This window comes from Leopardus geoffroyi, chromosome A1 (genome assembly GCF_018350155.1).
Source record: "Leopardus geoffroyi isolate Oge1 chromosome A1, O.geoffroyi_Oge1_pat1.0, whole genome shotgun sequence".
Classification (NCBI taxonomy): Eukaryota; Metazoa; Chordata; class Mammalia; order Carnivora; family Felidae; genus Leopardus; species Leopardus geoffroyi.
The window spans coordinates 6,013,958-6,037,722 of NC_059326.1; the positions used below are offsets into that span (position 1 = coordinate 6,013,958).

The 23,765-nt window shown below is 43.1% G+C and overlaps 1 protein-coding gene across 5 annotated transcripts; it reads right to left on the reverse strand.

The window, feature by feature from the left end:
* Nucleotides 1–5,342: 5,342 nt before the first annotated feature.
* On the reverse strand, nucleotides 5,343–15,049 carry RNF6 (ring finger protein 6). Of its 5 annotated transcripts, none has more exons than XM_045460772.1 (5): nucleotides 14,748–15,049; nucleotides 13,992–14,074; nucleotides 12,185–12,395; nucleotides 11,029–11,124; nucleotides 5,343–8,187 (listed from the first exon to the last, which is right to left on the reverse strand). In XM_045460772.1, the coding sequence occupies exons 3-5, from the start codon at nucleotides 12,375–12,377 to the stop codon at nucleotides 6,425–6,427; spliced, it is 2,052 nt and encodes a 683-aa protein (XP_045316728.1). In that variant the 5' UTR covers nucleotides 12,378–12,395; nucleotides 13,992–14,074; nucleotides 14,748–15,049; the 3' UTR covers nucleotides 5,343–6,424. The 5 variants fall into 5 exon arrangements, with proteins under 5 accessions (XP_045316728.1, XP_045316971.1, XP_045316804.1 ...); XM_045461015.1 differs by lacking the exon at nucleotides 14,748–15,049 and adding an exon at nucleotides 14,531–14,646; XM_045460848.1 differs by lacking the exon at nucleotides 14,748–15,049 and adding an exon at nucleotides 14,542–14,613.
* Nucleotides 15,050–23,765: the final 8,716 nt, after the last annotated feature.

A 23,765-nucleotide genomic window follows, 5' to 3' on the forward strand; every position in this document is an offset into this window, starting at 1 on the left:
AACAGAGTTGAGGGGGGGGAGGGAGACACAGAATCAGAAGCAGGCTCCAGGCTGTCAGCAAAGGGCTTGAATCCACGAGCCGCGAGATCATGACCCGAGCCAAAGTCAGACGCTTAACCCACTGAGCCACCCAGGTGCCCCTTGCTGTAGCTGCTATTAAACAGCTGCTTAAGAGTTTGGCTCTGAGTTCTTTCTTGGCCAAACTCAAGAACCCAGGCCAGGGAATGGCATGGACTGAGCTCAGAAAACAGGGTGAGGAACAGTTTGACAGAAAAGGATTACTACTTCAGTTCTAGACGTGTTGGCTCTGAGGTTCCAAAGAGGCAGCCTGGTAGACATTAACCAAAGCAGCCACAAATATGATCCTAGCGGGGCGCCTGGGAGGCTCAGTCAGTTTAAGCGTCCGGCTCTTGGTTTCGGCCCAGGTCATGATGTTTGTGAGTTCGAGCCCCGCATCAGGCTCTGTGCTGACCGTGCAGAGCCTGCTTAGGATTCTCTCTCTCCCCCTCTCCTCTGCCCCTCCCCTGCTCACACTGTCTCTGTCTCTCTCAAAAATAAACAAACTTAAAAAAAAAAACGTGGTCCTAGAATTCAGGAGAATGTTCTGAGCTAGAGATAGAGGTGTGTGTGCGGAATTCACATAGTAGGCCTTAGGCTATCCTCAGAAAGGCCTTCGTGAAAGACGGACCCTTAGCTGGCGTCTAGGCACTTGATTTGGGGAGTGTTTCCACCATCCCCCTACTGAAAGAAGTGTCTCTACGTGCCTAAACCGCAAATAATGTGGTTCATGCTGAACGCTTCCTTTCCTTCTGGGAGTCTGGGATTTTGGTACATGCCAGGCAGAGGTGCCTACATGACCGGCCCCCAATAAAAATCTCGGGCACTGAGTCTGTAATGAGCTTCCTTAACAACAACACTTCTTCCATGTCCCATTTGGTGCTGGAGGAATGTGTGTCTTGTAGGACTGCACTGGGATAGGACTCTTGGAAGCTTGACTGGTTTCATCCAGACTTCGCCCCATGTCCCTTTGCCCTTTGTCTCCTTTCCTTATAATAAATCTTAGCTGTGAGCACAACTATATACTCAGTCCCATGAGTCCTAGCCAACCACTGACCTGGAGGTGGTCTTGGGATCTTCCAACAGAGAGTTATCAGGAACATTAGGTGCTTCAACGATGGGACTGAAAATACAATTAAACCGCTCCCAATCTACGTGCTTGCGCTGGACTGGCCACGTGACCTGACCCCAACTGATCAGAGTGGAATGGTCACTCTGCGTCACCCTTCGGACGAAAATGAAGAAGCCTCCTTCCTATTGTAAAACACACTGTCTGAAATTCAGCAAAGGGACAATGGCAACACTCAAAGGAAGATTAAAGAAAGCCCCCAAACCACACCAGAAGTAAAATCTACATAGCTAAGCAATAGAAGCGTCCTTTTAACAAAATACTGAAAGAGAGAAAGAAAGAAAGAAAGAAAGAAAGAAAGAAAGAAAGAAAAGAAAAAAGAGAAAGAAAAGGAAAGAAAAGAAAAAAGAGAAAAGAAAAGAAAAGAAAAGAAAGAAAGAGAAAAAAGAAAAGGAAGGAAACAAAGAAAGAAAAAAAGAGAAAAGAAAAGAAAAGAAAGAAAGAAAGAAAGAAAGAAAGAAAGAAAGAAAGAAAGAAAAAAAGAAAGAAAGAAAAGCCCTAAAGGTGTTGTAAGGGTCATGACTATTCCCTCTAGTAAATCAAGAACAATACAAGACTTGTGGTGTTTGAGATGAGACCCCAAATGAAACTGTTAAGGAGCTAATTAAAGTTTTAAGGCACTTGTCCAAAAAGCCCCTAACCTGTTGTACAGAGACCTGTTCAACATTATGGCAGTTCCTGAACCAAGGATTCACATCAAAGTGCTAAGATCAAAACTGTTCACTAGCATCCTCTCAAACCTTCGAGCCCCTGCCACTCACCCCCACCACCAGTACGGAAATTCTCACTGGGTTATCTTTCTGAAAGTGGCCCTAATTCAGGAGTAGGCCAGCCAAATTGGCTGACCAAACAACTTAGTCTACATCCAGATAAGAGAGTCAACAAAGAGATGCTTACAAGTCTCATTATTTCTATCATTCATCCTTCTAAGCTTGCTCAGCAAGATGTGTGCACATTCTATACCAGTAATCAGTGTAATCAGTGACGCTTCTTTCCCCCTTTTTTGTTTGATCTTTATTCCACTTCACTCTATCAGGTAGATAGGAGCCACATTTACCATTTATCCCATAAGCTGGATGGTAAGAAGTCACAATGAATCAAATCCAATCTAATGGAGGGGCGCCTGGGTGGCTCAGTCGGTTAAGCCTCCGACTTCAGCTCAGGTCACGATCTCGCGGTCGGTGAGTTCGAGCCCCGCGTCGGGCTCTGTACTGACCGCTCAGAGCCTGGAGCCTGTTTCAGATTCTGTGTCTCCCTCTCTGTCTCTGACCCTCCCCCGTTCATGCTCTGTCTCTCTCTGTCTCAAAAATAAATAAATGTTAAAAAAAAAAAAAATTAAAAAAAAAAATCCAATCTAATGAAAGAGTGGACATCATCCAGTTCACTATTATGAATCTGAACTCCTAAGAGTGGCTAAATTGTGTCACCTCACAGTACAGAAGCTGTAAATGAATTTGTATCGTTTCCCATCGGGGAGAATGTGAAAATGTTTTGCAACTGCACAGAAGACAGTTGGATTCTGGTCATAAATAGGGGCATTTTTGAGGTTAAATGTGTGAGAAGGAAGTGTACGTATATACTAGGCAACCAAGAGGTTACACTTTTCAAACAAGACATTAATACAATACAGGAAAAATACACGTGAAAGCTTTATTTTGGAGAAGACATGTGATTACGCTACTAAAAAAAGGGGGGCAGTTAAGAAAAAGAGAAGTATAGGAGCCAACTCAGACTCTTCAGAGATTTAATGCTCAAAATAAATTAAAAAAAAAAAAAACTTGCTGAAAGTAATTGAAGATCCCTAATTATTCTAAGGGCAGATATGTTCAGGACCTAATACCTCCATAGTCACTGAAAAGAACTCAGAACCTGCCCGTAGACATTGAGGAAAACAGTCACCACTGACACTTACAGTCATGTCCTGTGGAACATGGAACATTTGGCATTCTCGGTGACAGATGGCTTGCTGGGCAATCATCTTCTGTATTAACAGGTACCCCAGCTCTCTGACCTCCAACGTCCCACAGGATTGAGGAAGAGACCCCAGAGGAGCTTGCTGCCACTGCAAAGGGAAGAACTGCCCGCGTATGTGGAGTACTATTTCCACACAACGTCTTCCTCCTCTGGCCAGACGTTATTCAGATGGAGAGGTGCAGGAAGATTGGAAATTCACTGGAAGTTCTTGTCCAGGAGTAGTATTTGTGAAAATGCCTCAGACTCAACTTATTAACTACGATCCTTCACACAGGGTCTTCAGGTCCCATCTCTTTTCTGGACCCATCCTCACAATACAGATCCCGCTTTATAACTTTCAGGAGCAGTCCTCCCGTTGTTGCGGACCAAAGAGGTATATTTACATATGGAAATTAGGGGATCACAAAGACATACTATAGCGAAGTTACAAAATTAGAGAACCGTCTTGAGGAAGGAATAGACTGAAAATTTCCCCAAGCATTTCTGCTTTTCCAGAATGAAGTTGAGGGGGAAAAGCACAAGCTTTGGAGGCAAACGGTCCTGTGTGTGACTCTGAACTCTGCTACTCACTATGTGAAGTGGCAATAATACTTCAAGATCTTGGGAGGCTTAAATTATAAATTCACGTTAAAAACTGAAAGGAAAATAACCACAGGGCAAATAAAAGGTAGGCAAGTACAGGTCAATGCTGCTTGAAACTATACACGCCTGGGATACAAGAGGGAAAGCAGGTGGGGGGCTGACAGTTTTGAAATACAAGTTTGCAAGGCAGCCACACTATAAAGAATAAGCTCTAAGGACACAACATGGAGCACAATATTCAAATGAAGCGTTTCAAACTATTTGTTCCTTTCTATATTGGAACCATAAGGCATGCAATCATTGCTAAATAGAGGCTATAAATAGATAAAGAGCCTTTGTATTTGTCATCAGCTTTGTTTACTGGGAAATGAATGAAAATATTACAGAAAGCACTCCTTTGTTCCCGACTAGGATACCAATTTACAAAATATATGAAGCCTGCTGCTTAGCGGGAATTTTCCATAAACTGTACAATGTAGTTCTATTTCAAATGCCGATTTGGGGTCCCTTCAATGCTGGTCCTACCATGTCTTGCAAAGGACTAAGTCAAAGAATCAACGTGCTTATATTTTTTCCTTTATCCCTACTTTTTTTCATTTCCCCCTTTCTTTGTTCTCCTCTTGATTTTCCTAACTGATCAAGCCAGGGAAGGTAGAACTTCCTGAAGAATATTCCACATGAGCAAAAAATGCTGGATTTAGTCTCTGGTCATACTGGGAACAAACGGTATCACTGAAACGAGGGAGAGGTGCATATTTAAGATAAATGTCTACATTGGCATACTTGTAACACCTCTCTCTCTTCTATTCGGGTGATTTTCCATCTGTGAATATATCACTCTCCCACTTCATACTGAACAAGAAACCAAATAATGTCCTTTTTTCCCAACATTTTTATTCTCTTCTCTCTTTCCAGTTTCACTGCCATCGCACTAGGTTAGCTAGTAACTGAGGATGATGATAACCGATGATAAAAATGACCACAGTGGTTCCTTTAAGGTTTTTTTGCTTCCCCTCTCTCTCTACTCCACTGTGTTATGAACACTACACCACACCAATTTTCCTGAAACACGAAAAATGATCTTACCACTCGCCACTAAATTCACCAAGAGACACCAAAAGTTTGTAAGGTGAAGTAAAATTCCTTAGTCTGGCATTTAAAGCATTCAAACCTCCCAGCCCCATGATTGACCTACATAAACCATTTACTCCAAACAAAGTCATGACTCTTACCAAAAGCTTTCCCCCCAGGTGTTAAAGGCACTCCCTGAAAACTCCTGTGTATGCATCTTACCTGACGAATATAGTTACTTAATCAGAAGGAAAAACAATCTTGAGATACACGTAAATCTTCCCGAATCTGGTCCTGAGGAACTTGTTCTTGTGGTTTTCCCCAAGCAGTATCACCACAGGAAAACTGTGTCATATATTCATTTACTTCAGTAACTCATTATATGTTCTCTTCCTGTGAAGATAGGGACTCTGTCCTCAGCTGAATCCTCAGCACCTGTAACACTGTCTGACACCTTGTAGGTGTGAAATTTTTCTTTTTTTGAAAAATAAATCACAGGGGACCAAGAGAAAAGAAGTTCACATACAGCTTTGTTTTAATATTTATTGGTAGAAATAGATCTTCAATGCATACTTCGTGTTCATATAAATTCCACATTCTCTTAAGGGTTTTTTGTTTTGTATTATTTGGAGTTTTTGGCTCCAAGTAAACTTAACACATTATCTATGCATTTGATTCTTCATAGACATTTTTTTTTTTTTTTAGATTTTAAAAGTAAATTTGAGAAACCATGCATATTTGTATACCTTACTTAATATAATCCAAAGAATTGTTTGCACATTCAAACAAGTCACAAAAAGGCCGAACTCAAGTTAAATACTCTATATGTACTAAAATGTCCACGTTCCATTTCTGAGTAAAGAAATACTTGTTCAGTATTACATATTGCTTGCTGTCTAGTAAGATTGTCAGAGACGCTTCAGTAAATTATCTCTATTTTTAAATATCTACTTCCTCCCAGAGATGATCCTGTAAATGTTACACATTGTGCCATATGCAGTAATAGCCCAAAAGCTTAAATAAGAACCAAACTGGTAGTTTTTAGATGGAATATTTTACCCTTAAAATTATATATCTATATATACATATATGGTATGCTGCATATTAAATTTAACATTTCAAGTAACTTAAATATATAGAGCAAACATTCAGCCAAACACTCTCTCATGAAAAGATATTGTCCTTACAATAAAAAGTTAACGAAAGGCTTATTTAGACACCATTGTCTGGACATGGCACTAAGCCTATGGAAGTTGAAAGTCCACATAAAGTCTGCTGTGCTATTAAGAAAAGGAAGATTGATTGTTAACCCACTGAATTGTGCAGATACAAAAGTGCTTAGCATGACGAAATTACCAAAATAAGAACATTTTAAAGATTATTTGGTTCTAGCAATATTGACTATTCTGTACTTGTCGATAATTTAACATTTGCCATTTTAAGTTTTATATAAATTTTCTTTTTAACAAGTTAAAAAAGCACACAAAAAATAGTGCAAACTATAATACTCTGTTCTTTTTCATCCTGGTTAGCTCATCACAAAGAATTCAACAAAAGGGTGCTTAAGTACTCAGCTCTACTAAAATGTACTATTTGAACAGACCCAACGCTTCACCCATTGTTTGCTATGCTGGACCCTAGAACAGGCTGCCGACAGATGGGGCAAGTGCAATTCTCTGAGAGCCAGCGGTCAATACAATGAATGTGAAATTCGTGCATGCAAGGTAATTGCCTGAGCTTGTTTCCAGTCACATAGTCACTGATGCAAACACTACAGATTTTGCCTAGGTCACTATCGATACTGCTATGCTCATAGTTCCGGGTGGAAAGATTGTCAATCTGCTCTTTGGTTAAACCACGTATGTGATCCTCGTCATCACCTTCATTTAGTAAAAAGAAATGAGCAAGGCGAAGGATAGGTAGTGTTCCAGTCTCAACTAAGTTATTTGAATTTCGCGACTGCCGGCCACCTCTGCTATCACTGTTTCTGGCAGGAGGCTGGGGAGTCTCGTTTTCACCACGCATTTCAGAGCTGTCTTCTCGGGCCCGCCTGTTTTGAGAGGAACCTTCACTGTGCTGGCTGATGTCATTAACTGCACCTACGGTGCTCAGATCTGAGTGCCTCTCTGGTAAATGCTGACCATGTCTCGGAACCTCTGACTCAGATTCGGCCTCCATTAAAGAACTCAATTCTCCAAATCCAGTCATGATCTGCCTTAAAATGGACCGAAGAGCCACTGATGACGGTTCCACAAGCTCATTCTCAGAAATCCTCCGAAGAGGAACTGTGATAGTGCTAACATAGGTTTGAACACCTGACCGCTCTAAACGAGAAATAGTTCGGCGAAAGCCCCCACTATTGCTTTCGATAGTGACTGTATTTTCCGCTAGCCCTACCCTAGATCGAGTTCTACTTGCAATACTATCCCGATCTCTGTTTTCTCCAGGACGAATCCTTCTCACTTGGAGGTCCAGTGTGATTGTTGGATGTCGTCGTGTAGCAGTTGAAGATCTGCTAGATTCTTCTCCTTCCTCTACTGTTATTCTTGACACAAGTCTTGAGTTAGAGAATGGAGCATAGGCAGTACCTCTACGTTCCCTATCCTGCTCTAAAAAGACACGTGTTATACCTCTCCTCCTAACAGACCTTCTGACGTTTTGCTGTAAAGGTCTACTTTCTCTCTGTGAGTTACGATAAACAGTGCCACTTTGTCTCTGAATTGGTGAGCGGCTTCGACTACTGAAAGCAGACCGTAATCTTATTGGCTCTAATCTTTGGTTTGTATTCCTCACTGTAACATTAGTTCTAGCCCCATTTTCCCAAACATGTGCTGCTCCAAACCGTTGCCCCTCCCTCTGCCTGAGTTCACTACCACCCAACTGGTTTGCATGACTACCGAAATCAGCACGCGGAGCTCTCGTTCTAGGAATGCCAACTGCTCCCCCAACGCCATTTCTTAATCTTCCCAATGTTGAGAAAGATCCTTCTGCTGCATTCTGCCCCCTTGACCCGAGCCTAGTCCTTGGGACATTGGAGCTACTACCACTGTGATTCAGGGACGTTTGGCTTCGCGTTCGCCTAGCCACAGGACTGGCTGACCTCTGTTGCCTATTTGTAGTACGATCCCTGCTAAAATCTGAAAGTGGAATGCCTGTCTGATCTTCGCCATGAATTTCAATTTCTCTATTCTCATGATTTATATGGATTTCCAGACTAAACCGAAACTCTCCACTGTTTGGGTTTGTTCGACTCACAGCTCTCCAAGTTTGGTTCCCATTTTGTCCACTTCGAGTTGCGTTGCCCGTGCGTCGAAACGTGTTCAACCATTCTAGCAGAGAATCTTCGTTTGAACTTTCTCTAGGGACTTCTGAGTCTGGAAAGCAAAGCAAATCAACTTAAGATCAATTCCTAAAATCTATCTTTAGACTTTTATTAAAGCTTACAAGATAAATTTTTTATTAAATTCAATAATATTTAAGAACATCTATGCATTTTAGTGAATGAAAATGGCAAAAAGTTGGAATTTCTAAAAGAAAAGTATATACTATATGCATATTATAATACATTCTGATGTATTATAAAACTATAAATACTGTTTATGCAAAGCTCTGAAGAAATCCTCATTCTTACTTTCTCTATGCCCATTACTGGCAAAATATTAAGGCAAATGAGGAGGCGCCTGGATGGCTCAGTCAGTTAAGTGCTTGACTCTTGATTTCAGCTTAGGTCATGATCTCACCATTCGTGAGTTCAAGCCCTGTGTGGCTTGGGATTCTCTGTCTCCCTCTTTCTTGGCCCTTCCACCCGCCTGCATACTCAATCTCTCCCAAAGATAAATAAATATTTTAAAAAAACTAAAGCAGATGAGAAATACAGCCAATACTAAAACAGTACATTTAAATTGCTTTAGCCATATGGTAAAATCAGTAAAATATAGTGGTAAAACTTATATATAATTCATTGTGAATGGGATTCTTCTGGTAAAGGGAAGTCAACATTTTACAGCTAGAGGTATTTTCATGACCTCAGGAATTTTATCCTATTTCTCAGGAACTGCCAAAAATGTACACTTTAAGAAATGTGGCTTTCTGAATACATATTAGCACTACATTATGTCTTTATGTGAAGCTGGGAAACTTTAGGCATGCTACCTAAGTTCTCTATGACTGTACCCTTATTTGTAACTTGGAGATAATAAAAGTATAAATGTCATAGGATTATCATGAGAATAAAATACTGGATATAAAATGATTAGTACAATACCTGGCCTATAGGAAGCATTCAATAAATGTTAGCCATTATGAATATTTTCTGTTCATTTAGAATGTAAGTTCCAGGAAGATGAAGAGTTTTATCTTGTCTTATTTACTGTTAAATCCCCACCTCTACAACAGTATCCGGTACAAATCAGACTCTCTCAATTAATGTTGAATGAATCAATTTAGAAAAAATGTGCCCCTGATAAACTTCCATAACACTGCTACTACGGGAAGCTTAAGTTTTCCATTTTTAACCAGTGGATTATATAAAGGGAAAAAGTCAATGAAAATCATTCTAATGCACATGAACTATACAGACTTTAACCTTTAAGTTTATTCTACACAAAAATGGCCGCTAAATGAGATGGCTTTGATTTCGTTTCAATCTCTTATAAAAATTTCTTGTAAAAACCATTTTTAAATATCAAAGTTAAAGCTATTAATCAACTGCTGGTGTCAATAAAACAAACCACCTTTAGCCATATCTAAAAGATACAAGCTATTTTACATGCGGTAAGTACATTTTCCATTAAAACATAGTAAAAGGACCAGCATTACCAGCTGTAGCAATATGGTATAACTTCCATATCTACATATACAGAAAAAAAAAGGAAATACAATTTCCATTTTAATTTGGAAAGAGACAGGAGTAAAAGGCAGATAAAAAACATGCTAAAGGCAACTTCCATCTTCAGTTACTAGAACGTATGATGATGGTGTGCGTAAAAGAGTTCACTAATCATCTAATGAAAACCGTCCTGCCCTACTCCTTTTACAAATGCATTGTAATGGTCACGTGAACAGCCTGACCGTTGGGTGCAGCCATGTGACTAAGTTCTCATCAGTGGAATAGGAGTGAAAGTGATAGATCTCACTTTCGGACTGGTGCCTGGACCTCTTTCTGGAACCTAGACCTGCCAGCTAGAACCTAGATGTGGTTGTGACTTAGCTGGATCATGTACACAATATCCTGGAGCAGCAGCGTCCAATGAAACTTTTAATATGCAAATATGAAAACATGCAGCAGTGGAAACTTCTACGTCTGTCCTGCCCAATACAGAAGTCACTAACCATATGTGACTACCGAGCACTTCAGTGTGGCTAACAGGAGTGAAAAGCTGAATTTTAAATGTTATTTAATTTTACTTAAGTTTAAATGGTCACATAGGACTAGTAGCTCCTATACTGGATGGTACAGTGATAGAACTACTCTGCTGGCTGGGTTCCAAGAGGATTCATGGAGTAAAGCTTGCCTATCTCCCCTGGACTGTTAACAGGAAACGAAACTTGTATCTCACTGAGCCGTTGCATTTTTGAGTTTTTAATCGTCTTTGCTCTAATACAATAATCTTAATATGTGAAATGACTTAAAAAAAAAAAAAAAGTGAAACTACCAATAATGAATACCTTTGGGGAAGGAAGTAGAACTGGTAAGAGGTACATTGAGTTGGCTTTACTTTTAATTCTATACACTTCTGTTTAGTTTGAAATATTTTTCACTTTATTTTTTATAAGAACTTTTTATGACTTAGTGTTTGTTCAGTAACACGACAAACACAGAAATAATAAAACTAACAATAAAGACATGTTTTCTCAATCTTTCTGTATTGCTCTGTAGAAAATTTTAGAAGCTAAGTTTAGTTACATTACTTTAAAAGAAGTAGTGTGTGCGTTCTAAGATTAAAAAGAATTATGCTGGTAATTAACTTCATTGTATACTATTTCACATACATGAGCTCCCCAAGGGCAATCTGTGTGTATAAAAGGTCTTTGTACTCAACCCCTGTCCTATACTGCCTAACTAGGCTGCTTTGCACATGATGGGTAAATACTATCTGAATGAGTACCACATTAAAACTGGAAAACATTAAAAACAAAAGTACTGTCCAAGATCAAGTTCGTGTCTGCCACTGCTCTAATTAAACCTGTTCCTAATGGAAAGGAGTCCACAGTACCTCTGGTATCTGTCCCACTTCTCAAGTCAGGCTGAGATGCTCTTTGTTCCTTGACTCCATCTAATCGCTGCTGTAGTTCTTCCGATGTTATTTCTCCTAAAAACAATAAAAAATTGCTCAGTGAAATTAAATACCTTTAATGATTGTTTTATGAGAACTCGTGAAGGGTAAGACTAATAATCTTTAGCGGTCTGCAGAAGACATTCTATTATTTTCATGGTCTGTTACATTGATAGACAGTTAAAAATATTTAATTGATGCAAGTATACATCATTTTGGTTGTGTTTTATTAAAATAAAAATAGGGTTTAATTTGAATACTCTTAAAAATCCTCTCAGTTGATACACTTAGGAATCTAGAAACCCTAATTCGTAGATTTTTATTAGAGTTAAAAGAAATTTAAAAGGAAGTATTTCTAGGAAAAACTCTGAATCTTTATCTGCTTGAATGTTACCTCAACAGGTCATTATATCAGTCATCAATATACAGTGCGCAAATATGCAATATACAAATATATCCTGTACAAACATACAAGTTTCAATTAGTTCATTTCTGAAATAAATTTGTAAAAAACTTATGGAACACACTAGACTTTTGAAGCATTATTAATTCAGCTAAGTAAATAAATAAATTATAACACCTCAAATTAGATTTTTTTTTTAATGTTCATTTATTTTTGAGAGACAGAGACAGAGACCAAGCGGGGGAGGGGCAGAGAGCGAGTAGACACAGAATGTGAAGCAGGCTCCAGGCTCTGAGTTGTCAGCACAGAGCCCGACACAGGGCTCGAACTCAGACCACGAGATTGTTACCTGAGCCAAAGTTGGACACTCAACCAACTGTGCCACCCAGGCGCCCCAGAACTGGGTTTTTAAAAATATCTAATTTACAACTATTACTTAAAAGAGAAACAGGGCCATATGTGTAAACAATTGACACTATTATGTACATTTGTGAGCTCCATGTCTAAGATTCATACTTATCAAAAAGAGAAGCCAGTGATTTTCTGTTTTGTCATATTACAAGGTTCTTAAATTCACAAAAATAGTGCCTTATATTTTGGGAGAGGGGAGAAGGGGGGAAAAATCCCTCCTTATTTTGAAACTCCTCCTTACTATAATAAAAAAAGGTGTCTCGTCTTTTACCCATATCTTACCAGGGGTGCCTAAAAGATTGTGGTCTCTCATTAGCCTGTAATCTTCATCATCGAGTTCATTAATAAACTGATAATAGGCTTCTTCTCTGTGGAGGCGCTCTTGCTGCCATCTCCTCTCACTTTCACGATGATTATGGTCTTGAGATGAGGCTTCTTCACTACCACCGTCCGATCTCGATCTAGACGGATTCATACTGAGATTCCTGGCTTTCTGTTCAAACAAGATGTACAAGATCCAGGCTGTTAGTCGTGGACTACACAGAGCTTCGTGTTTTTGACTTACAGTCTCTTTACTTTCAGTTTCAATTTCGTCCTCTACTCATATATTTCATATGCCAAATCTTGCAGTGAGGAACTCACACGTGAAACGAAAAGCAGCTTCTAGGAGACAGAACACAACTGGACCTACTTCTTTGCTTAAAGCCACTACTTATAGCAGACTGGATTTGGTTTTACCACGCATTTCTCATAGCTGAATACCAAAGTGCTTCTCTCATTTTTCTGCCTCCTTCACTCTCTGATAAAGTTAATCTAAAATCCTCACTGATAGTTCGAATATCTGGGTACTTCATGTTAGCATACAAAATATAAGCTGAATTATGCACTTTATGCATGATTTTAAATTGTTTTTTACTTAATAAGCACAGAGCTATTGGGAGGCTATCGTTTACATTTATTTCCAGCAAAGGTATTCTCCCCCAAATAAAACTCACATATGTAATATTACCCTCCATTGCATTTTGTTAGGTAAAAATAATTTGGCCTACTGTATCTACTGAACAGACTTGGCAGCTGGTCTCTTAAACCTAACAGGAAACGCCACACGCTTGCTCTGAGGACTGTGAATGTCCATCAGAGCACCCTGTGTCTCCCCACAGCAAACCTCATCCTCAGGCCTGGTTAGTCCCAGAGGTTTCTGAGTGCCCGTGAAACTTCCTGACCTTGCCTAGGCAAACCTTATTTTTTTTTTTTTTTATTATACTCGAGTGTCATTCCTTAGAGGCTTACTTTTGCACAGAAAAGAAACCAGTGAGGAAAATTACTTGTTTCACAAATATCTTAGAATTTCTTAAACGCATCTATTTAGTAAGTCAACGGCTCTCACCTGGGAAGGCACATCAAACTCATTTGAGGAAATTCTTAAAAATAAAGATGCCCTAGATCTCATCTCGAATCCCAGATCAGAATTTTCCAAGGTAGGGCCAGGTCTACCTTTAAAAGCTAATTTGGGCGTGCTGTGGAAGGAAATAAACTATTCCTTGACAATTTCTAGATGTCAATAAAGGGTGTGCGTGATTATAGCACATGACATAATGGAGGCTGGAGGATCAAATAACTAGGTGACCAGAGAAGCAATGGCTGCGCCTCTGACTCAGTGTTTAATAAGCAAACTACTTTAAATACAAAGTAAATTAGTCTACAAGTCTGAACTACGTGGGAGTAAGCAAGTATCCAGTTTCATGTACATATTCTAACATTAAGTTCCAAATTTGGGGATTTTATTACAGTGACTATTATGTCCTTTTTTAAAGGAAAGATCGAATGACACTACCCAATCAAAAGCAAATTAACGTTACTAAAAACTCAAGGTTTGTTTCCATTTTCAGAATAATCAGGACAAGGCCATCATTAGCAAAGAGCACGTGTGCTAGGGAGAGCAGTAATAAAATTTTTGTACTAAACATTTAAAAAATTTGAAACCCATCATAAAAACCAAGCTACCCTGATAATCACTCAAAACATTAAGAGCTTCTTCTCGCAGGTAATTTTCTTGTACAATAAAACCACAACTAAACAAAGTGAATACCTTATTTTCCTTTCAACATGCTTTCAATACACGCAGTGGTGTCCATCCTTCCATTGTTTGTGCTTTTTTGGAGCGCTGCCCATCTGGAGCAATAAGAGAGAATTGAATCATTCAATAAATGGTCTCTTTGAAGGACGGGAATGGCTAACAAAGTCAAAGCTCTGCTGCAAAGTCAAAGCAAACCCTTCAGTGGATCCTGTTAGACGCTCGCCTAGAAAATCAGATCCCCCAAACAATTAGGTCATTAAAACCCCCCGCTAGGCCCTTTTCTCTCCCGCAACAGAAACTAGGCCTTCCCTCGTACACGGCCACAGCTCCTGGGATCACAACTCCCCTCTCAAAGGCCTTCCTTCCCACCCTGCTCCCATTCGGATGTTACCAGGGTCAGGTGTCTTCAATTTACTTCTGAGCCTTCACTTTCTTGCCACCCCCGCCCTCCGTCCCGCTACTGGTTCCTTTCCTGGCCGTTGCGACGCAAGCTCGCGCCGGGGTACGGTTCGCAGTACAGTAAACAAACTGGGCTCAGGGGCCCAACCAACCCCTTCCCTACAGAGCCTCAAGGAACGCTTCCCTTAGCGACCTGGATTCCCGCAGGGAGGCAGGTGACAGACGGTGCATCTGAGCCAATCACCAGTTAGGGGAGGGCATTGAGAGAGCAGTTAACCAATCGGAGGAGAGACGGGGGCCAAGGAGGGCTTGCTTTCCTGAGCGTCTCCCGGAAGTAGTGGCCGACCCGGAGCCTTTCCCCGAGCTCACCTCGCCAGAAGCTGGGCAGTCCTCCTGCCCTGAGGAAAGTTCGCGGCGGGCGGCGCTCCTCTCGGGTCCTGGAAGGTTGTGACCGACGGGCGTGGGCGAGAGGGGCTTGTCTCCGGAGGCCGCTGCGCCCTCTAATCGTCTACTGAAGGGAGAAGTCGGAAGCCCGTGCAGCAGCTTGGGGTCGTCGAGATGACGGGGAGGCTCTAGAGGAGGGACACAGGCCCTGGCCCTTCTTTCCCCGCTGCCAGGTCCCTCCTCGGACAAGCGCAGACGCTGCCCCGCCGGCTGGACGCTCGCTGGTGCGACTGGAAATTGTGTCCGGCGGGATCTAGGATGCTAGCGTTCCGCACGTTCCGCTCCGTCAGGGCTCGCGGCCGGGACTGGTTGTCCCAGGGCCTCCTTCTAGAGTCCAAGTACGGGGCCGCTCAGCGCTCCTGCAGCCTTGTAGTCCCAGGGACACATCCTGACTTCCACCCTTGGAAAGTAGTAGCACCTACTCTGCGCCTTGTTGTGGCTCGTTTACGGAGCCTGGCTACAGATTGCAACCCAGCAGTCTGTTCTTGTCCCTTTACTGCCCCGGTAGCACGTAACTAATCAGCCAGGCTCTTTTCTTTATTGCTCACTGGCACCTGGAAACTACCAACCCCGATCATTCTAAAGTGCTTTTATCTGTGTTTCTTCACTTTCCTGCCAGGAATGCACTTGGAAACTCCCTGCATTCATGTCTCTAGCTTTAATGCTGAGATGTGACACTTACCCAAACTCACTTCACCGTTAATTAAGCCCTTGACTGAGGACTCTGCCCAGCCTGGTGTAGGCTCCTTTCCTGACCTCCCTACCATCCAGAAGGCTTAACAATTGCACAGTGCTCACACTGCTATTATTCTTCATTCGTTTGTTCATTAACTAATTCATTCATTCCTGCCTTAACTTTTTCGAAAGTTTATTTATTTAAAAAAATTTTTTTTAATGTTTATGTTTGAGACAGAGAGAGACAGAGCATGAATGGGGAGGAGCAGAGAGAGAGGGAGACACAGAATCGGAAGCAGGCTCCAGGCTCTGGGCCGGCAGCCCAGAGCCCGACGCGGGGCTCGAACTCACGGACTGCGAGATGGTGACCTGAGCCGAAGTCGGACGCTTAACCGACCGAGGCACCCAGGCACCCCGAAAGTTTATTTATTTTGAGAGAGCGCACGCGTGCACAAGGGAGGGGCAGAGAGGGAGAGAGAGAATCCCAAGCAGGCTCTGCGCTGTCATCGCAGATCCTGCCTCCGGACTCGATCTTGAGAACTGTGAGATCATGACCTGAGCCAAAATCAAGGGTCAGATGCTCAACAGACTGACCCACCCAGGTGCCCCTTGCCTTAACTTTTGAGGAGCTAGCCTATCCCTACCATTAGGCTTAGTGCCTGTGAAGAAGATGTATAGTCTTAAGCATGGGTGAGTTATTGCTTTAGTAGGGGTAAATGGGCCAAGTCAAGAAAAAAATCATATTGTTACAGATACTAAAATGGAAATACATAAACAGCGATGTCTACCAGGCCCTTTGGGATATGTCTGCTGCATACCTCTATAGACTGATCTCTTCTTGGCATCCCAGAACTACTTGAAGTTCCTCAACAATCCTCTGGGAACTCCTAAGCAACACCCAAACCCACTTTTACCTAATTTCCTTTCCCAAGACCCAGATCATATCTCATCCTCAAGGCACTTTTTCTGAGACCTCTGAAGTAACACCCTCACTCGGGCATCCAGCCCAGTATTCACACATAAAACTAGACAGATGTCCCTTTGGGGGCTCCCATAGCTCCCTCTGTATAACTCTACCTTAGCTTGTATTCATTTACGTAACAAATACTGGGTGCCATCGTGTATTAGGTGCTAGTGATAACAGCAGGGAATAAGACAAACAAAGTCCTTGCCCTCCTTGTCAGTGAAAAAGCCACTGAGAAAATACGATGATTTTCTGTTAAATTACAGGTCTCCTCCATCTAAGAGTCTAAAATCCTTAAATTTGAACAAATGGTTTTATTCACTTTTATATCCCAGAATTTAGTGTAGCCCCTGACACGCTGTCCTTCGCTTACTGCCTGGATGAGCAGAGAAAAATGCGAACTTTCTGCAAACAGGATTAATGCATGTTAGTACAATGACCTCAGAAATTGTGAGTTCAAGTTGGAGAAAGCCACATGTAAGACATCCACAATTTAAGCAGAAGTCATTTTAAGTATCTATATGAGTTTTAAAGAGTACTAATCCATCGAGTGCAAATACCTTCAAATGTTAAACTGAAAACACACATACGTGTGTGTGTGTGTGTGTGTATAAAATGAGAATCAAAAAATGTAAAATCCTATCAAGTGATTAGGCTGATGGAAAGCTGCAGATTTCTGTGACCAAATGGGTAGTATATGTACCATGAATCCAATCCCTCACTTCAGTTTTTGTAGCCCAAGACAAAGTAACTCTAAAGGGAGATGCAATATGGTATCTGGGACAGAGAGAGAAATCATTCTGGACACCCGCGTTCCAAGCCTCATACCCTGCCCAAATCTCTGGTCTAATGAATCTCTGTTTACCAGAATGGTACCTAGCCTCTTAGTGTGTATGCATCTTTTAAGTTCAGGACTTTTTACAATTAAGAATAAAAAGGTATTAAGAGAGTTTAAACCATGACATTAAAAAGATCCTCTGTATATTTGGTGTCTTGAGTACTTACAATGGCAACCTTAATTAAAATTTAAAATGCAAAACTGAGTAGTTGAGTTAGACATCTAAGTTTCAGCTGAAATCTTGCTGAGTTTGTGGACAGCACTGGAACAGCCACGAGAAATCCAGACTCATCGTAATCATTTTTATGGTTAACTTTAACAATTATTCCTTAAGGATTCAGGAAGGCATTAAATGCAACACTTGAAGTACTTATGGAAGGAGCATCTCTTACAGAACCAAGCAAAGAGGAAAGCTGCCACCTTCAAGGTTGCTTCTGGAAGTCCTGAGTCAAGAAGGTACTGTAGCAGTTGCTACAGTACAGTGATCTGGAAGCCAACAGCCGAAAGCCTCTGTCACCACCACCATCGGTTATCTCTTAACATCAGCAAAGCCAGTAACTGGATGCTGAATCACTACTGCAGAAGATCCTCCCCTCTCTACAATCCCTTCACCATCAAGAGAAACAGCCCAAGGGGGGTAGAAATACGGCCTCGGCTTTGGCTCAGTTTTCCACGTCTTGGTGAATACATTTGAACCGGCAGAATGTAATTTGCATTAGAACTGTAGTCACAGAAAAGTCTGGGTAATGTCACTCTTAGCGTTCCAGCCTTTGTGCAAGGTGGTACACTAGCAGAAGGAAAGAATGGAGATTGAGGGAGGAAATCCAAAGCATCCAAAACTAGTCTCAACCTATCCAGTTAGGCCGGAGACTGTCTTGGGTCATGCCCCCTAGAAATAGAGTCTGAGACAAGAATTCCTGTTCAGGTGATGTATTAGGGAAGTACTCTCTGGAGAAGGGAAGTGAAGGAAGCAGGATTGGCCAGGAGGATAAAGAAATAAGAATGAACCTCAGCTGATCCCAAAAATTCACCAGCAGGTGTTATCCAAGAAGGCCAGCCTTTTTGTACCTCCATGCCATTGGATGAGGTCTGCAGGGGCAGGAGAACCATTCTCTGGGGAAGGTGGCATCGTGAATTGTCATCCAACAGAGCAGCTGAAATATAGATGCACTAGCCTATGAAGTGGATTTGGGCAGAGCCCAAAGAGAATTCACTGTAGTCGGCCCTTTGCAATGCTTAGATCACTAACTTTTCACGTTAAGTTACTCCATCCAAGCACGATTTTCCCAGACTTCTTATTTGTCACAATTTCTGGGAAATGTTACAAGAGGAGAGTAATAGGACAAACTAGTCTCCACTGCTGCAGCTGGTCTCAACGCCGTAACTGATACTCCTTATCTCCACGTCTACCACCCTTTCTAGGTTCCCCTCCACCCCAGCTATCACTTCTGCTAGTATAGGTGGTTTGACTGATAGACTGACCCAGGCACTGTACCCTAGGAGGTTTAATACCCTGGTTATTATGCTGTGGTTCCTGTACTTACCTGTTTATAGTTACAACCAGACATGGGAATACCAAGAAACGCCCCAGGGGACCACCTGAGGCCAAGCACACTCTTCTCTGTCTCCATTATGTAGCGGCAGCCCCAAGTCCTGCTGATTTGTCAGTCTCATGGCATTAGGAACCCAAAGTGACCAGAGAAGAAACATTGCTCTAAGTTTAGTGGGGCTCTTACAGTGTCCTCTGAAGGAAGCGTCCCACGTCTGAGTATCAGGCTCTCTAGGCTAGCAGGGCCTCAAGTCGCAGAGACAGGAAACACAAAGTCTCCAAATGGATCACTGGGAGCCATGGTGAGCAGGCCACTCCTAGTTTTATCCCTTGGCCTCTGGACCCATGTATTCTACCTACTAGGGACCCTTGACCCATGTTATGGCCATTGATTGGAGAAGTGTATTGCATCCTGAAGAATACTGATCCAACCTCACGAGGTGTCGTTTCCAACCTGGAGCCTCAGCTATGCCTTCAACAGGCCATTGCTCCAGTCCATCAAGCTGACAGCTTCCAGCGGTGTGGTGTGTGGTATGTGTTACAACCAGGGGAGCCTCTGGTCAAGTGCCCGCCACCACACCATCTTGCTGTAAAGTGCGCCCCTTGGTCAGCGGCAGCATTTTGTGACGTCCTGTGTCAGAATATCAGACCTCAATCTGAGGCAGTATTCTGTCAGATTCCACGTCAGAGTCCTTGGGTAGTGTGCTGGATGAAGTACCGTGGGCACGAAAAGCAGACCCACCCTTAGAACACATGTCAAACCTAGTCAGGATGAAATGTCACTGCTTCCATGTCGGGAGGGCTCAGCGCAATCAACTTGCCACCCAGCGGCTGTGTGGCCTTCCTAGAAGCTCAGTACTGGTCTCTGCTGCTGACAGGTCAGACATTTAGTGGTGGACTAACTATGTTGGCTTTGGAGAGAGAGTCCAAGTTGTTTGACCCATTCATCCTTCCATCTCTGCCACCATGGCTTCTCCATCCACCAGCCTGCTGTGTCAGAACTCGGGTGACCCCTGATGTAGGCTGACCAACATCTGCTGGCCTACTCATCCTGCTTGAGTTAGCACCTCTTCTGCAGTGGACACTGTCTAATGGGCATTATTGGCCATAAAAATCCTCATACTCGGTGCTCTCCCGTAGATCCAGCCATCTGTCTCCTCTCCAGCCTTCCCCAATCTTTTTTCTTCCAACCCCTGACCAATAAGCTAAGCTAACCTCTGTCGCTGTAGAGTACCCCCTTACCCTGGCCACCTCTGTCTCCGAAGTCGATGACTAAATGCATTGCCTGAAACTCTGCCAACTGGGATGATTTCCTTCGGCCACTCTCTTTCAGAGCCGCCTCTGAGTGGGGCTAAATCACAGCAGCAGATATTTTCAGCTTGTATCCGGACCCAGGTGACCCATCCACGAACCAAGCTTGGGTTTTTCCTTCTGTGTCAAATGGTCACAGGGGCCCCCTCGAGGCCATGACTATGTGTGGAGGGAGAAGCATTGGTTCAACAGTGGTAGGTGACATGGGGATCTCCGCTACCTGTTATGCAGCTCACTACCTAATCCCAGATGCGTGAAATGGCTTACAGCCCACTGCCACTGCAACCACCTGATCTGCTGACACAGTAAATCCGGCAGAACCCAACTTACGATCACTTGGTGTCTCATTTTAGATGCTTGGTTTCTACGAGGGCCCAGTAGCATGACAGGAGCTGTTTTTCAAATGCTGAATAATTCTGGGCTGCAGATGGCATGGCCTTGCTCCAGAACCCTGGGGTCTGTGCCATGACTCGCCTATTGGGGCTTTCCAGAAGCACTAAGTGGCATTTTTCTCTACAACAGATACCTCTAGTACCATGGGATCTGCTGGCTCAAATGGCCCCAGTAGCAAGGCTGCTTGTGCCGTGGGATGTACCTACCTGGGCCTTCCTAAAAGGTAGCAACCTTCCAAGTCACTTGATAAATATATCCCCAAGTGCAGTGAATGTGCAAACCTACCGAGGCCTCTGAGCATTCTGCTGTTTTCTTCGCGGTAGAGATGCAGAGTCCAATAACTTGCCCTGTGCTTCAGAGATGCTCCAGCATGCCTAGATCACTGGACCCCCAAAACCTTCACTGATGGGGCAGGCCCCTGACCCTTTGTAAGCCTTATCACTCAACTTCTGGAGCAAATGTATATTACCAAGACACTCAGAGTCCTTGCCGCTTCTTGCTTCTAAGTTCCAAATAACACAGTATGGATGCATACTGCTTCTGAGCCTTCTTCCCGGTGAATAACAGGAAAGAACACCCCTGCAGATTGATAACTGCATACATGTACCAAGGACGTATTAATATACTCTAGTAAAGATACAAAATCTGGCAAATCAGCTGCAATGGGGCCAACAATTGGTTAAGTTTGTGGTGTTCCACTGTTGTATGTCCTCATCTATCAAGTTTCTGCAAAGGTCAGACTGGCAAGTTAAATAAAGCTATGACAAGGAACACCATGCCTTCATTTTCAAAATCTTTGTGGGTGGTATGAATCTCTCCCATCCCCCCTGGCCTGCAATACAGCTTTTTAATTTACTATCTTGGTAAAAAAGAGGTGGTTTTAGGGACTGCTCCTTGGAGTTTCTTACTATAGCAGCTCAAGGAACCAATGTCAGGATTCTGCCAACAGCTAAGCATTCCAATTCTGATGATACATTTGGGAAGCAGAGAAATAACTGAGGCCATGGACTCAGCAGGCCCAGTCTGAGATGGGCATGAGTCAGAGCTCCGGTTATTACCTGACTCCCTGTTGGCTCTTCCTTGTACGAATGCAACTTCTCTTTTAACTGGTTGGTTTTGAGTCTAAGAAATGACTCCAGTCTGGAGATTGCACAAGAGACCATGACTTTCTATTGTGGTGCCTGACCTCAACCTTCTGCTAGCCCATTATGAAGTAAGGGGTGTGTTCTATTTACATACATTTAGCACTATTGTTTCTCACTGCTCATCTCTCTTGCTCCTACAAGCGCTCTGTGGAATCCTCTCCGTGGATCCCTGAAGGTCAGGCCCCTGAAAGTCCAATTTGGCCACCCATCAGAGTAATTAAATGGTTCTAATGGTTAAGTGCTTCTATGGCTCAGTGCCGTCACCTGGCCTCTGCTGTTGTGGAATTCTTTAATCCCCTTTGCTACCAGGAAGCCCAGGAATACTGTCTCTTATTATCAGCTTCAGCCTACAGAGAACAGTCTCTTAGTGATGCTGGTACCCCTTTCACCTGTGAATTTCTTATTGCCTTCGTTTTCTCTGGGAACTCTTGAGAAAAATAATCAGCTGGTGGGCTTTCTGATCATCTGTAATAGATCCATCCTATCATGCTATTATGGATTGAATGTTTGTGTCCCCCCCCTCCCCCCCCCCGCCAATTCATATGTTGAAATCAAACCCGCAGTGTGGGGTATTAGGAGGTGGAGCCTTTGGAAGATGATTAGGTAATGGGGGTGGAACCCTCATGAACGGGATTAGTTCCCTTTAAAGAGAAGGCTAGAGAGCTAGTTTGTTGTCTTTCTGCCACGTGAGGATACAAGAAGTTGAATTCTGCAACCCATAAGAGGGTCCACAGGACGCCTGGATGGCTCAGTCGGTTAAGCGTCTGGCTCTTGATTTCAGCTCAGGTCATGATCTCATGGGTCGTGAGTTTGAGCCCCACAACAGGATCTGCACTGACAGCACAGAGCCTGCTTGGGATTCTGTCTCCCTCTCTCTCTGCCCCTCCCCTGCTTGCTTTTTATCTCTTTCTAAAAATAAATAAACTTAAAAAAAAAAAAAAGAAGGCCCTCACTAGATCCCAACCATGCTGGCACCCTGATTTCAGACTTACAGCCTCCAAAACTGTGGGAAATAAATACCTGTTTTTTTTAAATGTTTATTTTGTGAGAGAGAGAGTGTGTATGCCCGAGTGGGGGAGGGGCAGAGAGAGGAGAGAGAGAGAATCTGAAGCAGGCTCTGTCCTGTCGGCATAGAGCCAGATGCGGGGCTCGAACCCACGAACCATGAGATTATGACTTGAGCAGAAATCCAGAGCCATATGCTTAACCAACTAAACCACCCAGGGGGTTTCATGGGGAAATGCTCCTATACTGACAAATTCTCCTTTCTCTTGCTTTCTGGTCTACCCGCCTTGCTCCAGCACAATTGTGGTCCTCTCTGACACTTTCTCCCTGTTTTTGCTGGTGAAAAGTTATTTAGGTCCACTTGTTCTTTGGCTTATAACCCCTCTCTATTTACAGCATGACCAGCACGTCCCTAGTTGAGTTATGGTGAAACACGACCCCCAAGTTTTTGGTCTGGTATCCAAAAGCAGGCAGCGGAGAATCCTTGCCTTCATCTGGGATTCCTGAGTGGCAAGGCAAGGAAGGGGCTACCTTCTAGCAAGGGGCAAAGACCACTTCTGCAGGCCCATTAATTCAGGGGAGGGTGGGGGTTCACGTGCCGCAGCTACCGGGCAAGGAGATCATTGTGCTTCAGGGTCCCACTCCCTCCCTCTCAGCGCCCTGCCTTCGGGCACAACAGATCTGCCTTGACCGAGCATTCAGCTTTCCCTGCAGTGCCGCTGCATGTCAGACCTCCACCTGCCCCCGCTCAGCTCAGTCTGTTGTCGGCTGCAGGTGATGACGGGCTCTTAAAATGCTGTCAGGAAGGCCCTCTGACTCTCACGCTTCACTTTTAAGTCACGACGAAGTGACTTGAGCCCGTCATCTTCTTTCCTTGGTACATCAGCGGTGCCCAGCGGTGGCCATCCAATTGCACAGCCCTTAGAATAACCACTTCCTCCATATCCCTCAACTGCCAGGCAACCAGCCGGTGCGTTCTCTTCCGCCTGTGGCACACACCAACTCTCCACAGGTGAAGGGCTTAGCAGCCACACCGCTTCCCATGCCAGGGCTGTCAAGACTC